General features: G+C 37.0%; 1 protein-coding gene across 1 annotated transcript; it reads right to left on the bottom strand.

Annotated features, from left to right (window-relative positions):
* Nucleotides 1-1967: 1967 nt before the first annotated feature.
* On the bottom strand, nucleotides 1968-12103 carry LOC113235346. The gene is made up of 3 exons (XM_026471024.1): nucleotides 11831-12103; nucleotides 5530-5827; nucleotides 1968-4679 (listed from the first exon to the last, which is right to left on the bottom strand). The coding sequence occupies exons 1-3, from the start codon at nucleotides 12101-12103 to the stop codon at nucleotides 3169-3171; spliced, it is 2082 nt and encodes a 693-aa protein (XP_026326809.1). The 3' UTR covers nucleotides 1968-3168.
* Nucleotides 12104-18743: the final 6640 nt, after the last annotated feature.

Genomic DNA, 18743 nt, shown 5'->3' with positions numbered 1-18743 from the left:
AAAAAGCTATTTTTTACTCACAACAAACTTAACTTTTTACACATTGTTTACAAAATTTCGCATTTTGTCTGTTTGACATCTGCTGATTTTTTCAACCAATAGGAAAGCTCGAAAACAGTGGCGCGATATTACGTCAATATTAGATGCGTTCGTTGACATTACATTGAAGTCCAAAACTTTCTATTACTTTCCGTGCTGGAATACATGCTCGATTTTAATAACCGATATTCGGAATCCGACTATCGGAAGGCTTTCGTACCATACTTAACTTTGAACTCTCAATACACGTCCAATCCGATAATAGCCGGAAATAACATACGATTTTCTTGTCGGTCCGATTGTCTGAAGACTCGCTCTGTATACTTTTTGACGAGTGGCAAGTTGTGGTGTTAACCTACCAACTGCTCAGCTTTGTTTGGCAATAGCTGATTTCTATTTTTCATACCAACCAAAACGTGAGGACGGGCCAACGCGCTCAATACGCACTGGCTGATCATCGCCATCCTATATAAGAGCTAGGCTCTGGTCGGTGATTAGTAAAATATAATATTAGTAAAAGCCTGCCGGATAATTTTATAAAAGCGGTTTTTCTGACAATTCTACTAAATCTGAAACTGAACCCCAATCACAAAAAAATCGCAAGTAAATGATTTCTTGTATTAGTAACCATCAACAAACAAATAAATAATGTTTTTATCAGTAATTATCAACCTAGGGATGTAACAATGATAAAATGCTAAAATGCGGAGGCATTTTCCCCACATAGCGTCAATTCCTACGAAATCCCCAATCTAGGTGTTGAGTTGAAATTCCCTGCATTTGGGAATTCTCTACATATTAGCAACACTACAGATAATTCAGAAAAAGTCTGACGAAATAATCGGACTGCGTGATAGCGAATACGATCCAATAGTCGAATCAGACTATCAGACACGAAATAAATCGGACGCGTATTCCCGTGCTTCATTTTGAATGCATCTTAAACTACGCCATCTAGAGACTAGTTGCGGAAGCTCTTTTTTTTTTTTTTTTTTGCCGTAGGTAAAACTACTTAGCAAAGTACAACACATGTTAGTTTCACAATTGGCGTACAGGTGACGCTCTAAAGGAAAATTTATCAGAAAAATCTTTCTAAATTGACACAAAAATGAGATTCTGCATTTACGTTGATTTTCGGTCCTTCGTACATTTTCCATCCTCAAGTTCGTACATACCAGGCTTTCCGTATCTATCAAATCTACGGATAAATTATTTGATGAGAAAAAATAATTTTATACAGGATACTACTGAAAACGCCTGTTAACTTGTAATCTTTACTTTATTTTACGGTTGATATTTTTATGCAACATAATAAGTTTCGTTATGATGTGTTATTGAATGAAATATCAATTTTCGATATTAAACGTTTATTTTATAATTATGTATTTATAACATTATATTATTTGTAAATATAGAGTTCTTACTATAAATGTAGGTACGCGATAAACAAACTCGATCTAATACAACTAGACGTATAGATACATAGTCAACTAGGTACATAAAGTTTACATAAGATATATTTGCATTCACAACTAAAAGAATGAACTCTAGTGCATAACAAGTACTTATTTATAGGCACAAAAGTGAATAGATAATATTAACATCTGATTTAACAAAACTGTAAAGTATACAGACAAATAAGGCTGCTTTGGGGGCGCTATAAATAACACTTGTACATAAAATGACTGTAAAAGATTCCCAACGCCAGACATATCAAGGTATTGGACCACACTATGAGTACGTGAACCTACTGGAATGTCCTAACATACAAATTATATTCTTGATTACAACAAGAAGGCACAACACCGTAAGACCGCCATTGTGTATGCATATTCTGCACCCCTCAACGTGATTCAACCTAAACGATATAGTTAGTATGCAAACTAAGACCTTTATTCGTATTGTATCTATGGCATTTTCAAACTAGACTAAAGTAACAAATCAGTCTTCAATCAATTATCAAATAATAAGTAATGATACGTATAGTACAATTATTTAACTTAAACAATAATGTAAATTTAACATGAATGAGAATACTATGTATTTATTTAGATAATAAAATAATGCATTTATTAATATTTATGTGAAGAGATACAACAGTTTCTTTTTATTTCAGTACAGTAACTCAAAAGGCAGTACAGGGCAGGTATGGACATTTACAAAAATACTAATTAATTTACTTTTTATGTATAATCGCCACTAAACTGCACGACACCACATTTTTAATTTTTAAAAGAAACATTGAGCATTTCTTACATCAAGTGTTTGAATCTCTCCTTAATTCTAATAAGAAAGCCTGTGCTTGTGCAAATTAATCTTAATGACGATAAAGTGAGCACAAACTTTATTGATTTTAACAATGAACACATATGGCAAACGACAAACAATTACATCATTTTAACCCGTAACGTAAGGAATTAGGTATATTATTAGAGAACGTCGCTATTCACAGTGACATGAGCGTCACGCATCGCACGATCTTCAGCTATAACACTCGACGACTAGGTAATGTCGATGGCGAATCAAAGAGATATTATTAATAAAAATACCTAGTAAATAATCGAATGCTATCCGATCGTAGGACGCAGTGGACTAGAGTTAAGCTGTAGCGAGCGTGAGGTAGTGGTGGCTTTTCAGTCTAAAAACATCACAGTCGCGGACAACAAATTGCACAATAACTCGTCTAGGCGGACCCGCCGAGGCGCGGCGGCGTGGCAGCCCTTCGGCCCATACGGTTACCGCTCCAGCTAAGACATATTACACCCTAATTAAAGCTAACCTACATCGCTATTCCTTTAACAAAGACGTATAAATGTTATTTAAAAACATAAAAATAAAGAAGAAAATAAACAAAAAAAATCACAAACAGACACTGATAACCGGTAAATGGAAATTTTATTTCATTTTCCGGCCTCGATAGCGCTTGGAAATAAATAAAGAAGAAGAGAGGTAGCATAAGAATGGCCGCGGGGCCCATTGCAATCGCCCGGCCGGAGCGCCCGGTCAGCGTGGCATGCGCGCGCGGCGCGTCCTACCAGTAGCCTACCAATAAGTGCTTACTTCTAACTTTGTACGCCTAAGTCAGTCTTTTTGAATGTTCTCCGTGATCGGCGTCGCGTGACATATCGTTCAATCTCTTTCACTACTACAGTCTAGTGTAAAGTTTCGCGGAGGAACAATGACGCCTGATGGAGGATCAGGGTCACGACGACGAGATACTGAGAGGTCCTCTACGAGATCATCGTCGTGTGGTGGAGACCGAGGAGAATGGGGCGGTGAGCGTGGAGGTGTCCGCGGAGCCAAAGCTGCGTGAGCCGCAGCGGCTAGAGCCATTGCATGCAATGCCTCACGTCCTCCATCTCTGGTTGCTCCTTCTAACGCTTGTTGCAAGAATGATGGGTCAATGAGAGGCGTTGTTGGCGTTGGTTCCTCGTTCCCTCCAGTTCCGCTCAATCCGTAGGGAAATGCGGCTCCATTTGTTTCTCGTTTAATACCACGGCTCATTGGGCGGCTTGTTGTGATACCCAATTTCTTCACTTTATCATACAAAGTACGTGAGGGCACCCCATATTTACGAGATGCTTGTAGGGCACTCATTCCATTTCTTACGCATTCGATTGCAGACATGATATCAGATCTTGTATATTGCTTATATCTTTTCCATTCTGGCTTTTGTTGTGGAGGAACATAAGGTGCTAAACCAGCACGGACATCTTGTTGGAAATTGTTTGGAGGCGGTGATGGGTGAAAAGACCGCGAGTGGTCTTCCTCGAATGATCGCTCGGTGTAAGGAGAATGGGCATCTTCCGAACGATCTGATCTATTGTAGTGCGGGGAAGAAGCTCGAGACGATAAACGACGCGGACGATAATCAAAAGATCGCTGAGGGCTTGAAGCGCGTTCTGAGTCATGAGCTGAACCATTAGAATGCATTCGTGGGGGTGCGTGTTGGTTGACGGGATGGCATACAAGTGACATGGGTTGAGATGAGTCCACAGGGGTAGTTTGTGCAAGGACATTCCGCAGGATAGGTGTGTCTCGAGTCGCTAACATGCTCGAAAGTTTCTTTCGTTTGAGCGGGTTCATGTCAGCAGAGTCGTAAGCAGCGGAGAGAACGGGCATGGTCGGTGGCGGCGGCCAGCTGGCCGGTGGTGCGGGTGCAGGCGGAGACACACTGGATGGCGCGGCGGCGACAACGCGTGGCGGCGACGCGCCCGTGGTACGTTCGTTGCTGCCCGGCCGACGCCGTAACTCCGTCATGTCGAAAAGGCCTTTGACTTCTAGCTGCTCAGCCACTTTCATGATACGTGGAATATGAGCCTGTGTCACATTAACCTCGCCCGTGTACATGTACTCCAGCAGAGCGCGCATCTCAAAATCTTTCACTCCTGGGAAAAGAATGCTGCAATGGTCCATGGGCACATCAGCCAAAATGGACTGAAAGTATGGCGAGTTCGCCGCAAGAACTACACGGTGAGCCTTGAACGTGACTTGATCGTCGACAACCAATGTGCAGTCCACATAGGTCTCTACTTTTATCAGCGCGTCGAGTATTTCTACTAAGTTGGTTTTGTGGTGGTTCCATTTCAAACAGAAGGTTTGTTGTCCTTCGCTGCTCCCCATTTTTCTTAATTGCGATTCTGCGAACAATTGTTGATGAACATTAAGTAGTGGTAAATAACAATTTTTTAATTGGAGAAAAAACCGCAAATTTTCGCAAATTGAAAATGGAACTATACTAAAATGGAATAATTTAATGATGAAAGATGATCAGAAACATTTTCGTTCAAGAATGAAAGTAGTATCTAAACCCAAAATCGAAAATATATATTAAAATTCATGAAGTATTAATATAAAAAATAGAGTAATGTCAATTTATTTTATAAATAAAGGGAAACTGAGAATACAACAAAAAGGTAACGTATAAATATAAAACAATAACTATACCAGGTACGATTTCGTTACACGTAGATCCAGGATACATGATAAAACACGGTTCAACACTGCTGCGTACCAAAAATGACAATCCGCTCTTAGAGTAGCGAATAATGCAAACAATGCGTACGATGAGCGCGCAATGCACTACAGAACGTTGTGTGGTGCGGACGTACGGCGCGGTGCGCCGCCACAGCTCGACTGCACCGCCCTTCCCTATTTACATATACGGTTTACGCTCTGAAGCCCTTCCTCACTAACAAATTGACTTTTTACCTTTTATTCGACAGGTAAATCGAACTTAGGGGACTGATGAAAGCCGGCTCCCTCCTGCCATTGGCACCACGCGAACTTGCAAGGTTTCATTCTTATCGAAAGCAGATTATGGTTTAAAATTATTGAACTAAGTTCGTTAATAATAATTTGTTAACTTACCTTTCAGACTATGTAGTCTGAAAATATGTATTTTAGAGAACCTCTACGCCGACTACGAATTCGTAGCACATCTACGAACTTTCTAAAATTAAAGAATTAAAAAAATATATATTTACTCACCCTTAAATTGAAAATCCAGAAACACGCACTTCAAAAATGTCAAAGAAAATTCGTGAAAATGTTCGATACATACGTAGCACTCGCACTGTTGAATGTTCGTAGCACGTATAGGGGTTGTTGCAGCGAGCGTGTAAGGAGACGCGCGCCCGGTGTGGGGGCGGCGTGCTGCTTCGAATGAGTAGCGGCGACTGCTGTCGCTGCAAGCGTGCTGCTCTCCTCCGCCGCACGACTCCGCCCGCGCCCCCGCGCCGCGCCTCGCGCCCTGCGTGCGCTTTTTACGCACTGTGCGCGGCCGCCACTACGCCGCGGAGTGCAGTGCAATTGTGTGCGGGCGGAGGCGCGGGGCGCGACGTGACGGCCTGCCGTAGCCGCATCAACGAATTGCAGCGCGCTGAGGAGGGAGAGCAGCGATGTGTGCGTGAGTGCGCGTGCGCATCCAATACTCGCGAGTTGCGCTAGTGTGTTGTCGCCGGAACGATAGAATATAGCCGAATTCAACTAATAAAAAATTGATGTTTCGCTTCGTCATCTCTTTGTATGTTAACGCTGAACTTCGCGGTGTCGTAGAAATTTGGTAGGCAAATAGGCAAATCGACAATTTGGTAGGCCGCTCAAATAATTAACGTGAACAACGAATTGTATTAAAATTAAATACACAGAAGGTGTATTTTCGCCGTCCACATTCAGTAATTTGGTCGACATTGTTATAAAATTTATTTTGTTATGTTTTAAACAAAGCCAAGAAATTAAACCTTGGCTATATGAAATAAAAGCAGAAATACCAAAACTTAGAACACTTTTAAGATTAAGCTTAAACATGTCCTAAAATATCCGCTCAAAATACCAGTCACGTAAAGACATTTTCACCCCGCGTCATCGTCGTTGCTATGCACACAGAAACAATGCTAAATGCGTCTGAAAATACCTCGCTTTTGACTCTACATAGAGCGCCCCAAAAATTCCCAAAAGTGCGTGAACAAACGTAGCAAACGGGGTCATTGACACAAGCTCGCGGAGGGAACGCCAAAATAGCGCGAAATGCACTCAAAAATAGACGAAGCCGTGTGTGCAATATTTTTTTGTTAGACGATCCCGGCTTCCGTTGTAACTTGGGTATGTGTTTTTGTTTATCCAATTTTACACCACACGTATGGGCTATGCGTGTCTATTAAAGGCAAACATAGTTCAATGTCATAATGCAATCAACAGCCTTTGATACACCTACACGAAAATTACCGCTCTGAAGTAGTAATGCATTCCTACACTTTTTTCAGAATGAACATACGTAGGCACTATCTGATACTTTAGTAACACAGTACATTAGTAATGTACTGTGTTACTCACACTTATGTGTAATTATGTCAACAGTTTAACCGATTATGTCTGATATTATTAGAATATGGATAATTCTAAAGCAAAAGCGATGTCAATCTTCATGAAAGTCTATTATTATACGGGACACGTGGATGTCGATCAATCGATGGAAGTAAAGGGGAAAATCAATTTAATATAGCTGATACATCAACGATTAATTCCAGTGGACGTAATATGTAGACAAATTTTGCACTGAAGTTAGTTTATTTATTTGTGAGATAAGAGTAAAAGTGGTAACATCTGTATTGGTTGTACATTTATAATAACGTACATATGTATTATAATTGATGGAATTCATCTTCAGCTGACACTTAATGTGTTGTAACAATTACCTATAAGAAGCAGCAGTAAGTCTGAATGTAAAATATTTTTTAATTCTTGTTGTTGTAACCAATATGATGAAGTGTAATTTGCTTTTTTTTATGAAACCAAGTTACGTTAAGTAAGTTAAGTCGTGCGTGCGTGGTGGTAAGCGACACGCCTGCGCCCGCCACCCTGAGACATAAGTTGACAAGTCTCATGTGCCTCTAATTTCGCCAGCAACCTTACCCTTCAAAACCTGAACATAGTAATGCTCACATTTCTGTTTGGCGGTAGAAATAAGTGAGATGGCAGTACTTCCCTGGACGAACTCTTTCACAAGGAGCTCTACTGCTGTAAAAATCTTGCTTGCTTATCTGTGAATAAAGATATTTTAATTTTGAATTTGAAGTCCAAAGTCACAATTATTTCTATTAACTCTCTATATTTCTAAACACCAATTTCTATACGAGTCAATCAATTTCGTATTTTCTCACGAAATGAGTCATTCAAATATGGGCGAGAAATTCTTACAGCAGAAACAATGACTGCAAATGTCAGAGGCACTCATGTCATCGAGTGCACTCGAGGTTCTTTGCAACCATTTGCATATCGATATCGACCCTTACGGTAGCATAATACGACCAATAAATGCACTGGTTGGATTCGATGGGAACGACGCGCTCAAGTGATTTAGTAACCGCATTTCGTCGATATTAGACGTCATTAGAAACGAAAAATATTTGCCGAACAGAAATGTGTGTATAAATCATTAAAGTTATATAAATAATATTATTAAATAATAAGCAAATACTAACGAAAATTATTAATAAAACATTCCTTTTCAAAAGTACAGTTGCAGTTAATTGGTTGTGAGTACAAAATAATATTGCAAGCGGTGTTAGCTAGTGCCGTTTGCGGTCAACCGCCTCACCGTTATTAGATGATAATTTGGCTATTGCTCCGAATACGCAGACAAAACATGCAAAGTTCCCTTTGTCAACGCTCATAGAATTAACTGTAATTTGACCTTTGGTACTAAACAAGTAATTAGTTTAAGTTTTCGCGGAAACATTCGTATCGTATAATCGTATAGGCAATGACATTGAGGAAAGAATGAAATAATGAATTTGCAATTCACACTGGTTATTATAAATTTCGGCATCAATTGACTAACAATGATTCTATGGCGATGCACAAAAGCGCATTATGCTAATACCAGCATAAACAGTGACGCCGCGATCTATCCCACGGCGCGCGCGCAGCAAAAACTGCAAACGGGGGTTAAAAAAACTAATAAAAAAGCAATAATGCGATCCCGCATGGTGGCTTGTTGAGACTGAAATTGACGCAACTGATGAACCGAAAATAAGAGATAAGCTGCGATGAACAATAATCGTCGAGTTACTATTGCACAAATGATTCTCTTGATGAATAATAGCTTTATGTTGTGTGTGCTCAAACGGGGCAATAAATATTAATACGCAAGGTATTTTAATTTTTAATAATAGTTGGGGATAGAGCAATTACGCGGCGTAACTAGCATTGAAATATGAGTTTTCATTTCGGTAATTTAGTCGCCAAATCAAATTTGCGTAAATGTTGTGGCTACCAAGTTAGCGTGATTTACGGAAGTCTACCAGTCCGCAAACAACATAAATTAATGCTTAATGTGCAAAAATGAAAGTCGTAGCCTTTGATATAACGGAGTAATAACGTGAAACCCCTCTGCTGTAACATTTGGTTTAGTGCATATACACGCCTTTTACCAATAAGTACTATGTACGCATCCGCGTATGTAGTGCTTACTGGTAAAAGAAAAGTGTACATCCGTGCACATCCGTGCACTACTACCCCCCGGCGTAATATTTATGTTTACCTTTGGAGAGTATGTAATTATTAGAATTATAATGCCACCCATTTTCATATCAAACACACTACGTCCATTTTCCGAAATCTACTATTTGGGAAGATTAGATAGAATAGGATTTTCAGACAAACTCTATCTCAACATCAAAAAGTGCTTATTGATATTTTATTTTCATTTTATGCGATCTAAAATTTGTTATTCTCGTATATACAGTTTAGTAGCAGTAGAGCTACTTGTGAAAGAGTTCGTCTAAGGAACTACTGGCACCTTGCCTATTTCTGCCGCCAAGAAGTAATGTGACCATTGCTGTGTTCCGATTTTGAAGGGTAAAAGGTGCTAGTGAAATTAGTACTTGCCAACTTAATGGCTCAGGGTGACTGAAGCATTGGCATATATTCACGATTTAAAGCACAGTGGACAGGCGTGTCGCTTAACATCAGACGCACGAGTTGTTCGTCCCTTCACTTGGTATCATAAAAAAAGTGTCTGATTGTGCATTTCAAGTGGAAGGTACTTCGCTATTAATTACCGACAATTAAAGCTCGAGTTTGCATAATAAGTAAAAGGGTGGTCGTGACCATACAGAGATAATTGTAATTTCACGGCATCGTCATTTGTCACCAGCATCCGCCACGCGCCCTGGTCGAATTTATTATTCCACATTATCTAGGGCGCCCTTACCCTCTTATATCTTATATTAACTGATGGGACACAATTAAATGTTAGACTTCAATGCTGACTTTTGCAGCTAATGATATTACTTTGTTTGGCATTCCAACTATGTACATAGTAGGTGTATGTATCGTTTTCTAATGTAAAGGTCAACGCTGGAAACATAAAACGTGTAACGTGCATTTGGAAAATATTACAGGATTTTAATTTAAAAAATCATAACTCTAATTGTATTTCTTATATAGTAATGCTGAAGTTTTTAACTGATTTAAAAAAAAGGAGGAGGTTCTCAATTCGACTGAACGTTTTTGTTTTGTATGTATGTTACGCGATAGTAATTTGTGAAACGATTTTGATGATTCTTTTTTTGTTGGAAAGAGGGTACTTCAGAAGTAGTCCCATTAAAATTTGAAGAAAATATTCCACCTCAGTGGCAAACTAGGAGATTAATGACTTTTGAGGTCGGATGTTTTAGTACTCTGTACTGAGATTATCCATTTATCATAAAAAATAAATTTAGAGTAATGATTTTCTTTTTACTTCAAAAAATTTTACTTTGCATCACTCTCCTGTAGGTAATATTTCCAAATGCACGTTAGACGTTTTACTTTTCCAGAATCAAAGTCTTCCATTAAATGTAGGCATTTATCTAAAAAAATAAGTATTTGCTGTATTTGGCGCAACATCAGCGACTCTACACGACAGTCGGTCGCCCTTTTAAACGTTATTTAATGAAATAATCAATAAAGTTTTGGTTAAAGCAAATTAACGGAACATTATGTTTATAAAAACTTGTGACGTTAACTTTAGATAAGTAAAAATAATAATATACGTTATTGTTTTGGGTATGAATTTTACTTTAGAATAAATAAATAATAAGGTAGTATAAGCTCTATATTGCAAGCACAATCGAATTGCATGACTATTCCCTGCCAAATCGAAACCAATGAACCAAAACATACAAACAAGATACATGGTCCGAATATCTTGGCATTGGTTGGATAGAGTCCTGGGTACGAGCCGGGCGAGTCCGGATGCGGCTCATTGTAGCGAAACTCCCTGTCGAGGTGAAACAATGCACTCTTTCCTCCCATTGTCTGTCGCATTACTATTCATACTTTTATTAGGACCCAGGATCGCAAAATTTACATGTAGGGTGGTTTATATTTACATTAGCTGGTATTTAAGTATTATACCTATTTCACATAGGAGGCTACATATCGACTGCGAACGGGCAACGGGAACTATCTCAATTTTCTAAAGATTATACTTTTTAATACTATTTTATACTATTTCATGTCATTTTATGTTTCATTTCATGCTATATAAATCACGCGAACAATTCTTTTCTTCATCCTGTAAAATTGTCAAAATTGAGATAGTACCGGTTGCCAGTTCACAGTCGATATGCCATTCATAAGAGGTATTTTTTTATATGACTAAAAAAATAAATGTCTAAAAAATCTAATAGATTAGAATTAAACTTACATAATAACTATTAATTGCATTAACACAGTAAAATAAACAACAATAATTTAACTGATGATGATTTAGATGATGCAAATGTCAAAATCGGTAGAGATAATATCGATAGTTCGGAAATGGGTCAGACGAGTATAGAAAAAAATTATTAAATTATAAAAAAAGGGCGGTTCTGCTAAATTTCGTTGTCAAAATATCGGCGAACACCTGCCTCGCAGACAGGATGGCGCGTAAAGAACTTTTGTATTATTCACTATGGGTCAAAACTTTTTTCATAAAGGTTTTGTTGAATATATAGATGTAAAAAACAAAGAGTAATATAACCCTTTCAATCTCCATCAAGTAATTACGAAGAATACCATAGGTAGTCGACGTTCACGACAAAGTATCGTAACGAAAGCTTATTGCCTTAATTCCTAAATTATATGATATTTAAGCTCCTATCTGGCACAGCTCGATAAGAATCTTAACACAAAAACAGTCTATCCAGAGATAATTCGCTGGCCGGCTCGCGGCCATGTTGCCTTCGCCCGAAACTCAGATAATAAAACAACCGCGAGCTTGCTGCTTTTTTACTTTTTTTTACAGGATCATTTTTCTTACTCGAGCTTGGGAATAATCATGGAAAATTGGCATTTGATTGTGAGCTTTATTCTCTGGAGTATAAAGTATTAAAGGTTCGATGGAAGGCTGTAGCGGAGTGGACGTCCTTGGGCGGACCCGATCTGCTAGCCGCGAGAGCGTCCGTCGCCGCGCGTTGCATGGTCGTTGCACCGGCACTATGCTTTTAAAATACATTTGAAACTTGGAAACGTATATTTGGTCCTCCATGTAGATTACTTTTTTGCCGCCCTTGGTTATTGTTATGAAGCTCATGTCTATGAAATCAACAACAAAAATTCCCCTAATCGAATTATAAATAATGGACTTCAAATCTTATAAGATACCCAAAAGAGATATTGTTTTATTTCTGCTATGGTCATTTTCGTTTTTGTCTTTTATCTTGCCCAATAGTTGTAAAAAACCATTGCTCAAATTATGTAAAAATCGCTTGTCCCACCCATCACTAATGAGACAAAACATTTTGCCTTCAGATTTATGACCAGTACCTAACCATCGCTAAATGTGGAGAAAAACCAACTTTGATTTCCCAACCGCTTCAAATATATTCTGTATTTTAGTTTTAAAACATGTTTCACAACGAGTAAACAGTACATAGGTATTTGAGGCGTATCGACTAGGCAACAATACTAATAAATAATGGGTCTACTTAGTTTTTTAAATAACTGTAAACAATTAAAATTAAGGTACGCAAATTAGATTGTTCGTGAAGTTGAAGTCATTTTATAATCTGGAGAGAGTCGTCGCTATCCGGTAGCTACTTATTTTATTCTCAAACCTGGTGGAACACGCCTTGTTAGGTTAGGTTAGTAGTAGTATATGTCTGTTACCTATAAGCAATATTTTTATAGAAATTAAAAATTCATTGTACAAATCAGCAATCCTTTGAATAAAAACTAGTATGCAAACCATTATTTATGGACATGTGTGATTTGTGTTATTTTTTTAGCAAAAATCAATAAGCATTAGAAACACGTTTCGTTATTTCCGCCGTGCGTGTACAATACTCAATGGACGCGGGTAGATGGTACGATACGAGGCCCTAATTACAGGTATCATTCGCAATAAACCCGCCTGGACAGTTGTGGACACCTGGGGACCACATGCGAAATGATAGCGAATGTCCATGGGTATTGTACTACCCGTAAATTGTTGTTTAACTTAGTGGTGCAATTCAATCGAATGTTTGCTTTGCAGAACGCAAAAGTTTCCATTGTTTTAATAAACATCTAAATAATGTAGTAACCACCAAATCTTATTACTGTTATGCTGCCCTCCTTGGTATAACTAACGCATTTACATTTTGATAACTTTCAAGATGTTGCCATCTAAAATTTTTTTCTTTGAAAAATGTCAATTGCGAGTCACAAGAGGAGTAACGGGAAAATCTTTTTTTTAATCACATGTTTTGAAAGGTTTTTTTTATCACATGGTTTAGGTATTTACTATTTAAAAATAATGAACTTACAAAAAATATACGATACACCTAAGGATATTGCCTAAAGAATGTGCTAATTCGTTCACGATAGGATGTACTTTATCCGATCATATAAAATCCCGAACGAATAAAATATCTAACCTTGCACATAATTTTTATATGGAGATATTTCCTATATCTATGGATATTTCTCTTTAAGTGCTACACAGAACCTGCTAAAGTTTGGTTTTGAATTGAAGCCTTGTAGTTATTAAACATATATTTACCCCAAAATTTGAATTGGAGATCCAGATAGCGAAACTGGGTACTTTTTCACGCCTGTACCGCTGAACCAGTTTTGCTGAATTTTAATAAATAGTGGTAAGGTGGGACCAAGGAAAAAGATATAGGCTACTTTTTGGCACAAAAATAACGCATACAACACGCAACAACTATGAAGATTAGTATAGTACAGTATGTTACTCGAAGTACTTATACTACACAGCCGAAGTCGCGGGCACCAGCTAGTTTCCTATAAATATATTTTATGGTCATTTCCAATACAAGACATATAATATATATACTCGTTATCGATGGATAACAAAATCTTCTATTGAAAACAAAAAATCAATCAATAAAAAAGTCAATATGTTGGACAGCGACATTATGATACTTCCAATGAACTACGCCAAGTTAATTTTTTCGTCATCGCTGATTTTATTTTGTTTTTGTTTCTTTATTTTTTCATGAAATTCGTTTTTTGTTTATTTCGATTTTGGTTTTTTGTTTCACAAAATTCGGGGAGCATAATATACTAGTAAATAAAATAAGACTGTTTGCATTAAAAACAGAAAATGACCAAAAAATAAAGTTGGCTTAGTGTTGGAGGTATCGATAAATGGTAGCTTAGGAAAGGTTTTATACAAATTGACATGTTCAGTACAGCATGGGTCGTCCAGCAAAGCCGCTTAGTCGATACCCTGGAATGATTATTACAGCCGCTTTATTCGCAAACGCCCCTGGTAAGGGTTGAGGCCAAAATTATATTTTTATTATAATCACTTTGCTATTCTAAGCTTGTCCGATAGGGTAAACATTGTCGGGTTGATTTTGATACAAACGGACAAGACGCGAGGGTTAGTATCATATAATTAAGTAATGAACAATATTATTTGACTATCACGGTATTAAACTTTTTTGTTCGAGTAACACTGTAACAGTAGGTCATACTTATTAATTGCTTATAAAATTGAGTTATTTTTTAAGTTTTCGTGGATCCTATCTATACTATGCACATATAACAGGAAAGAATATTTCATTGCAGTCGATCGAATGTTTCCTACTACATAACGATAGAAATATTCTTATGTTTTTCTACAAAGAACTCTAAACTTTATTAATATATTTTGTAAGGAAGTTATTCGCATGTTAAAGAAATGAAAACTTTAACATTTCGGTACTTCGGGGAAAAACTTTACAAGTCGTCTAAAAAATAAATCTTTGTAAACGTTTCATATAAAACTCAAACTCAAAAAATCTCAATTTCATAGGTAAGCAAATTACACTTGAAATCGTCATGTTAATTAAACTCTACTGCTCATTCGTAAGGCAGATTCCCCAGAGAAGAATGAGCAAGAAACTCTAGGGGTTGCTCTTAGTAAATATACATTTGAATACATTTATCATTTACAACATTTATTTCAAACATCTTCGATCGAGACTACCTGCAAGACCTAAACGGATATTTTACTGGTACTATAACGTGGATTTTTGTCATCCATGTACGCAGAAGCTGTATTGAGTATAAAGTTTTTGTTCCATCGAAGTTTTAAACCTCGCCAATGGCAAATTTTGAATATCAACCGGAATCTTATTATAGAAGCGTATACATTGCCCCTTACATGAATTTGTGACTTTGTGTGGACGACTGTCCTAGCTAGTTTATTTTTATTATTATATCCTTTTTATTTTTTACAAACACTGTTTAGGTCAAAATTGAATTTTCTGCAAAAAAAATTCTTTGACTAAACAGATAGAAAGAGCTTGAAAATTTAATCCTAATAATCATAAGTACATCAGTCGCATATTTTTGATAAAATTGTCTTTAACGCCCTTCCTGAAGTATCGATATCATAATAAAAACTACCAAAATAAAAAATAAAAACATTCAACGTAATAAATATCACTTATGCGTAAAATACATTGACAGTTTTATTATTCAAATAATAGCGAAAAGAAGCGAATATGTCGTCCTGTCCATACCCTATTCGACCCGCATCAAGAGGCTTAGGGTAAACCCTTTTCTCATTTTTATATCACGAAAAGATTGCCCATGACTATTTTGTTGGCAAATATTATTTGATCCCCTTGGCCCTTTTGGGTATCGTTTTAGCCAAAATCTTTCTACACATAAAGTTAATAGTTAATATATAATAACAGTAAGCCTGTACAGGGGTATTTGTAAAATATTACCAACCTCGCAGGACTGTATTACTATCATCATAAACAACAACTTTTGTTCCATGACTTTTAATAATTCCTAAGATTTTACTATCGTAAAAATCAATATATTTAAAACAAGTCGGTCTAAGTGGTGATAACTCTGTGCAGTAACAAAAGGAAGCACACGTAAGGCGTAGCTAAACAAGTTACTAAATACAGATCTAAAAACTTTCAAAAAGTGCAACAAAAACTTAATAGTTTATTTATAATATATACCAATATAGTAATTATATATATAATAATATACCAATATTATTATATTTTGCATAAAGTCATACAACAGAAGTTATTGTTTTTAATGTTAGTATTATAGATCAGAGAGATTGTTGGTTGACAAATAACCTTGTATATAGTCCCATAGCTGGGCACAGGCTTTCTCGCACACACATAATAACACACTCAACATAGCCCCCCATCAGGGAAACCCTGTGGCGCGGGTGCCATGGACACATACATAGATAACCACAAATTACACCCAAACTCACGAGAGAAATAAATGTAGGCCGTACAAATATTTCTCCCGGCCCGGGAATCGAACCTGGGACCTCTGCGTGGCAGTCTGACGTGGTAACGGTTCGGCCAAGGAGGCAGTTATGAGAGGGATCGGGGATCGCGCAGGTCCAATACGGATTGGAAACATCACACACATCAATAAATTGCCTTGCAGATGTGTACAGTTTCATTCACGATATTTTCCTTCACCAAAAAGCTCGTGGTAAATATCAAATTAAATTTTTGCGCATAATTTGCAATGCAAATTTCCGACAAACTTAGGTTCAAGCCCCGATTTGACCGCACGACACTCTGTTTGAGAGGCGGTAAGTCAAACCATTAGGTTGCGCAATTGTGGTTAATATTTAGTAAAATAAATTTTGGAACTCCTGTAGTCATCAAATTTGTGAAATTGAAACTTTTAGGTTATTGTCATAAAAATGTCGACTATTATTCCACGAGTATTGCAATTTGTCATTTCGTTATCATCCGTATCGGTGCATTAGTTCTCGGTATGGCGATAGCGTTATCGGTTGCTAGAATTCGCTGCCAGATTGCTGGCTTCCATTCCGTGCAATCAACACGACACTACCGCATATAACTGCACATTATTGCAGAACTAATTGTAACCTTTGTAATAGATACCTTCGCCCAAGCAAACCATTTATGAAGTAAACATAATTCTGAGAAGTATAAAGCAACAATAGAAAAATATTGTAATATCTAATTAAAAGGCCTACGATGTCACGTTGTTTCCTTTTAGACTAGAACTCTATTAAAAATTAGCAACGGTTATCTTTAACCTACGTGCAGCAATAGAGCGCTTATTTATCACACAGGTGCGTAACGCACAAATTTCACAATCATTCTCACGTATTAGGAGAATCTTCGGGCATTTAAAAATGTGTACTCTATTGTGGGGTAACGTTTGCGAAATTTGATTGCTTGTTATAATTAACGAAACGTGTGCAAAGAGCAGCTCTTGGGATATCGCGCGAAACGCATGCGTGCGCATGATGGTCGCGCGTAGATAAAATGCGTTCGTCAGATTACAGTGGGCGAAACCGCGATAGTGAAGTTGCACGTTGATAGCGAACAATTTGCTTAAATTATATTTACTCTGGTAACTTTCTCTAGCCATGGATGTAGCTGTTTCAATTCCAACGATCTTTAAATTAATAAAAACTATGATGTTTGAAATAAATATTGTAAATTAGTACATATTTATTTACAAAGAGCAAACCAAAGAGTTTCTTGCTCATTTTCAGGTGAATCTGCTCTACGAATGAGCAGTAGAGTTTAATCGATGTGACGATTTTAAGTGTAATTTGCTTATTCACGAAATAAAGTTTTAAAAATAAAGATTTAAATAAAGATTTAAAAGATTTAAGGATTATTCTTTGAATTTGAGTTTGAAACTCGCCAAGCTTTTGAAAATCTTACTATTGAATCATACCTACAAACTGTATAGTGATTGTGTACGTACGTAAACGACCTTGAAAAGGACAAAACCAGTCTGCGATGGAATTCGCACACACATTCTTCTCTCACGACTCGCATTCAAACACGTGAATGAGAGGGTATCCCCGACCTACAAAGAACTGCAACTTCGCATTAATAGTGCAGTCCACTTCTATTGTGCACTCAGCGTAATGATGGCATAACAATGACGAATGATTGCGGCCGGCACGTGCGATGCAAAAAATCGTCGTCTGTAGTATTGTGGGCTGGAGCAAAGTTACGTCAATTTCGCACAATTGTACTAGGGGAAAATGAGATTCAAAGATACTTTTTTTGCAATATCCGCCACATCGTTGTTTGTTTTTGCTTTGAGCATAAAGGTTATTGTTTCAATAATGAGAACTTGAACTCTTTAGTACCTAAAATATTCGTGAAGTAAGTATATGTACATATTATGCTCTCAGGATGAATTGGAAAACGTCAATATATGTAATTCTCCCTAAACGAATATAAAATATTTATTATGATGGATGCCTTAGGAAACAAAAACAGCAAAGCGAAATTATAATACTCTATTTTTATGACATCATAACCGCAAATTAATATTATTATTGTGAGATGAATTCGCCATAAAACGTTTGTTAGTTTTCGCAAATATTATTTAAGATATCTGTCAATGATTTCGCGTAAAAATACCAGGATATTATAAATACCAGAAGCTGGTCCTCAGATAAAATATATTTTCTAACTCCGAACGATGTCCATCATCTTTCGCCCAAACTCAATAAGTTCGGGCACATCTCTACCAGGATAACAGAAAAGGAACTGAATCATACAAATACTCCTACAAATTATCCTACACATACGTTTCATATGTGTGTAAATTAAGTAGGTCATTATTTTGGGGTTCATTATTTGCCTTATGTTCGTAAAAACTATAATAGTAATCGCGTTGTTGTTATAAACAATAATAATTATAAATGTATCCTGTTGGTGTAAAAAAAAATCGATGTTATACATTGC

The sequence above is a fragment of the Hyposmocoma kahamanoa genome, unplaced genomic scaffold (genome assembly GCF_003589595.1).
Source record: "Hyposmocoma kahamanoa isolate Upper Pololo Valley unplaced genomic scaffold, ASM358959v1 87, whole genome shotgun sequence".
Taxonomy (NCBI): Eukaryota; Metazoa; Arthropoda; class Insecta; order Lepidoptera; family Cosmopterigidae; genus Hyposmocoma; species Hyposmocoma kahamanoa.
This window is presented reverse-complemented; position numbering and strand designations above follow the sequence as displayed.

Coding starts and splice junctions, on each gene's coding strand:
- LOC113235346 (XM_026471024.1), bottom strand. CDS start 12,103: ATGAGCTTCATAACAATAACCAAGGGCGGCAAAAAAGTAATCTACATG. Junction 5,828..11,830: donor ATGATTATTCCCAAGCTCGA/GTAAGAAAAATG, acceptor TCCGCGGCGTAG/TGGCGGCCGCGCACAGTGCG. Junction 4,680..5,529: donor TCTGGATTTTCAATTTAAGG/GTGAGTAAATAT, acceptor AATTGTTCGCAG/AATCGCAATTAAGAAAAATG.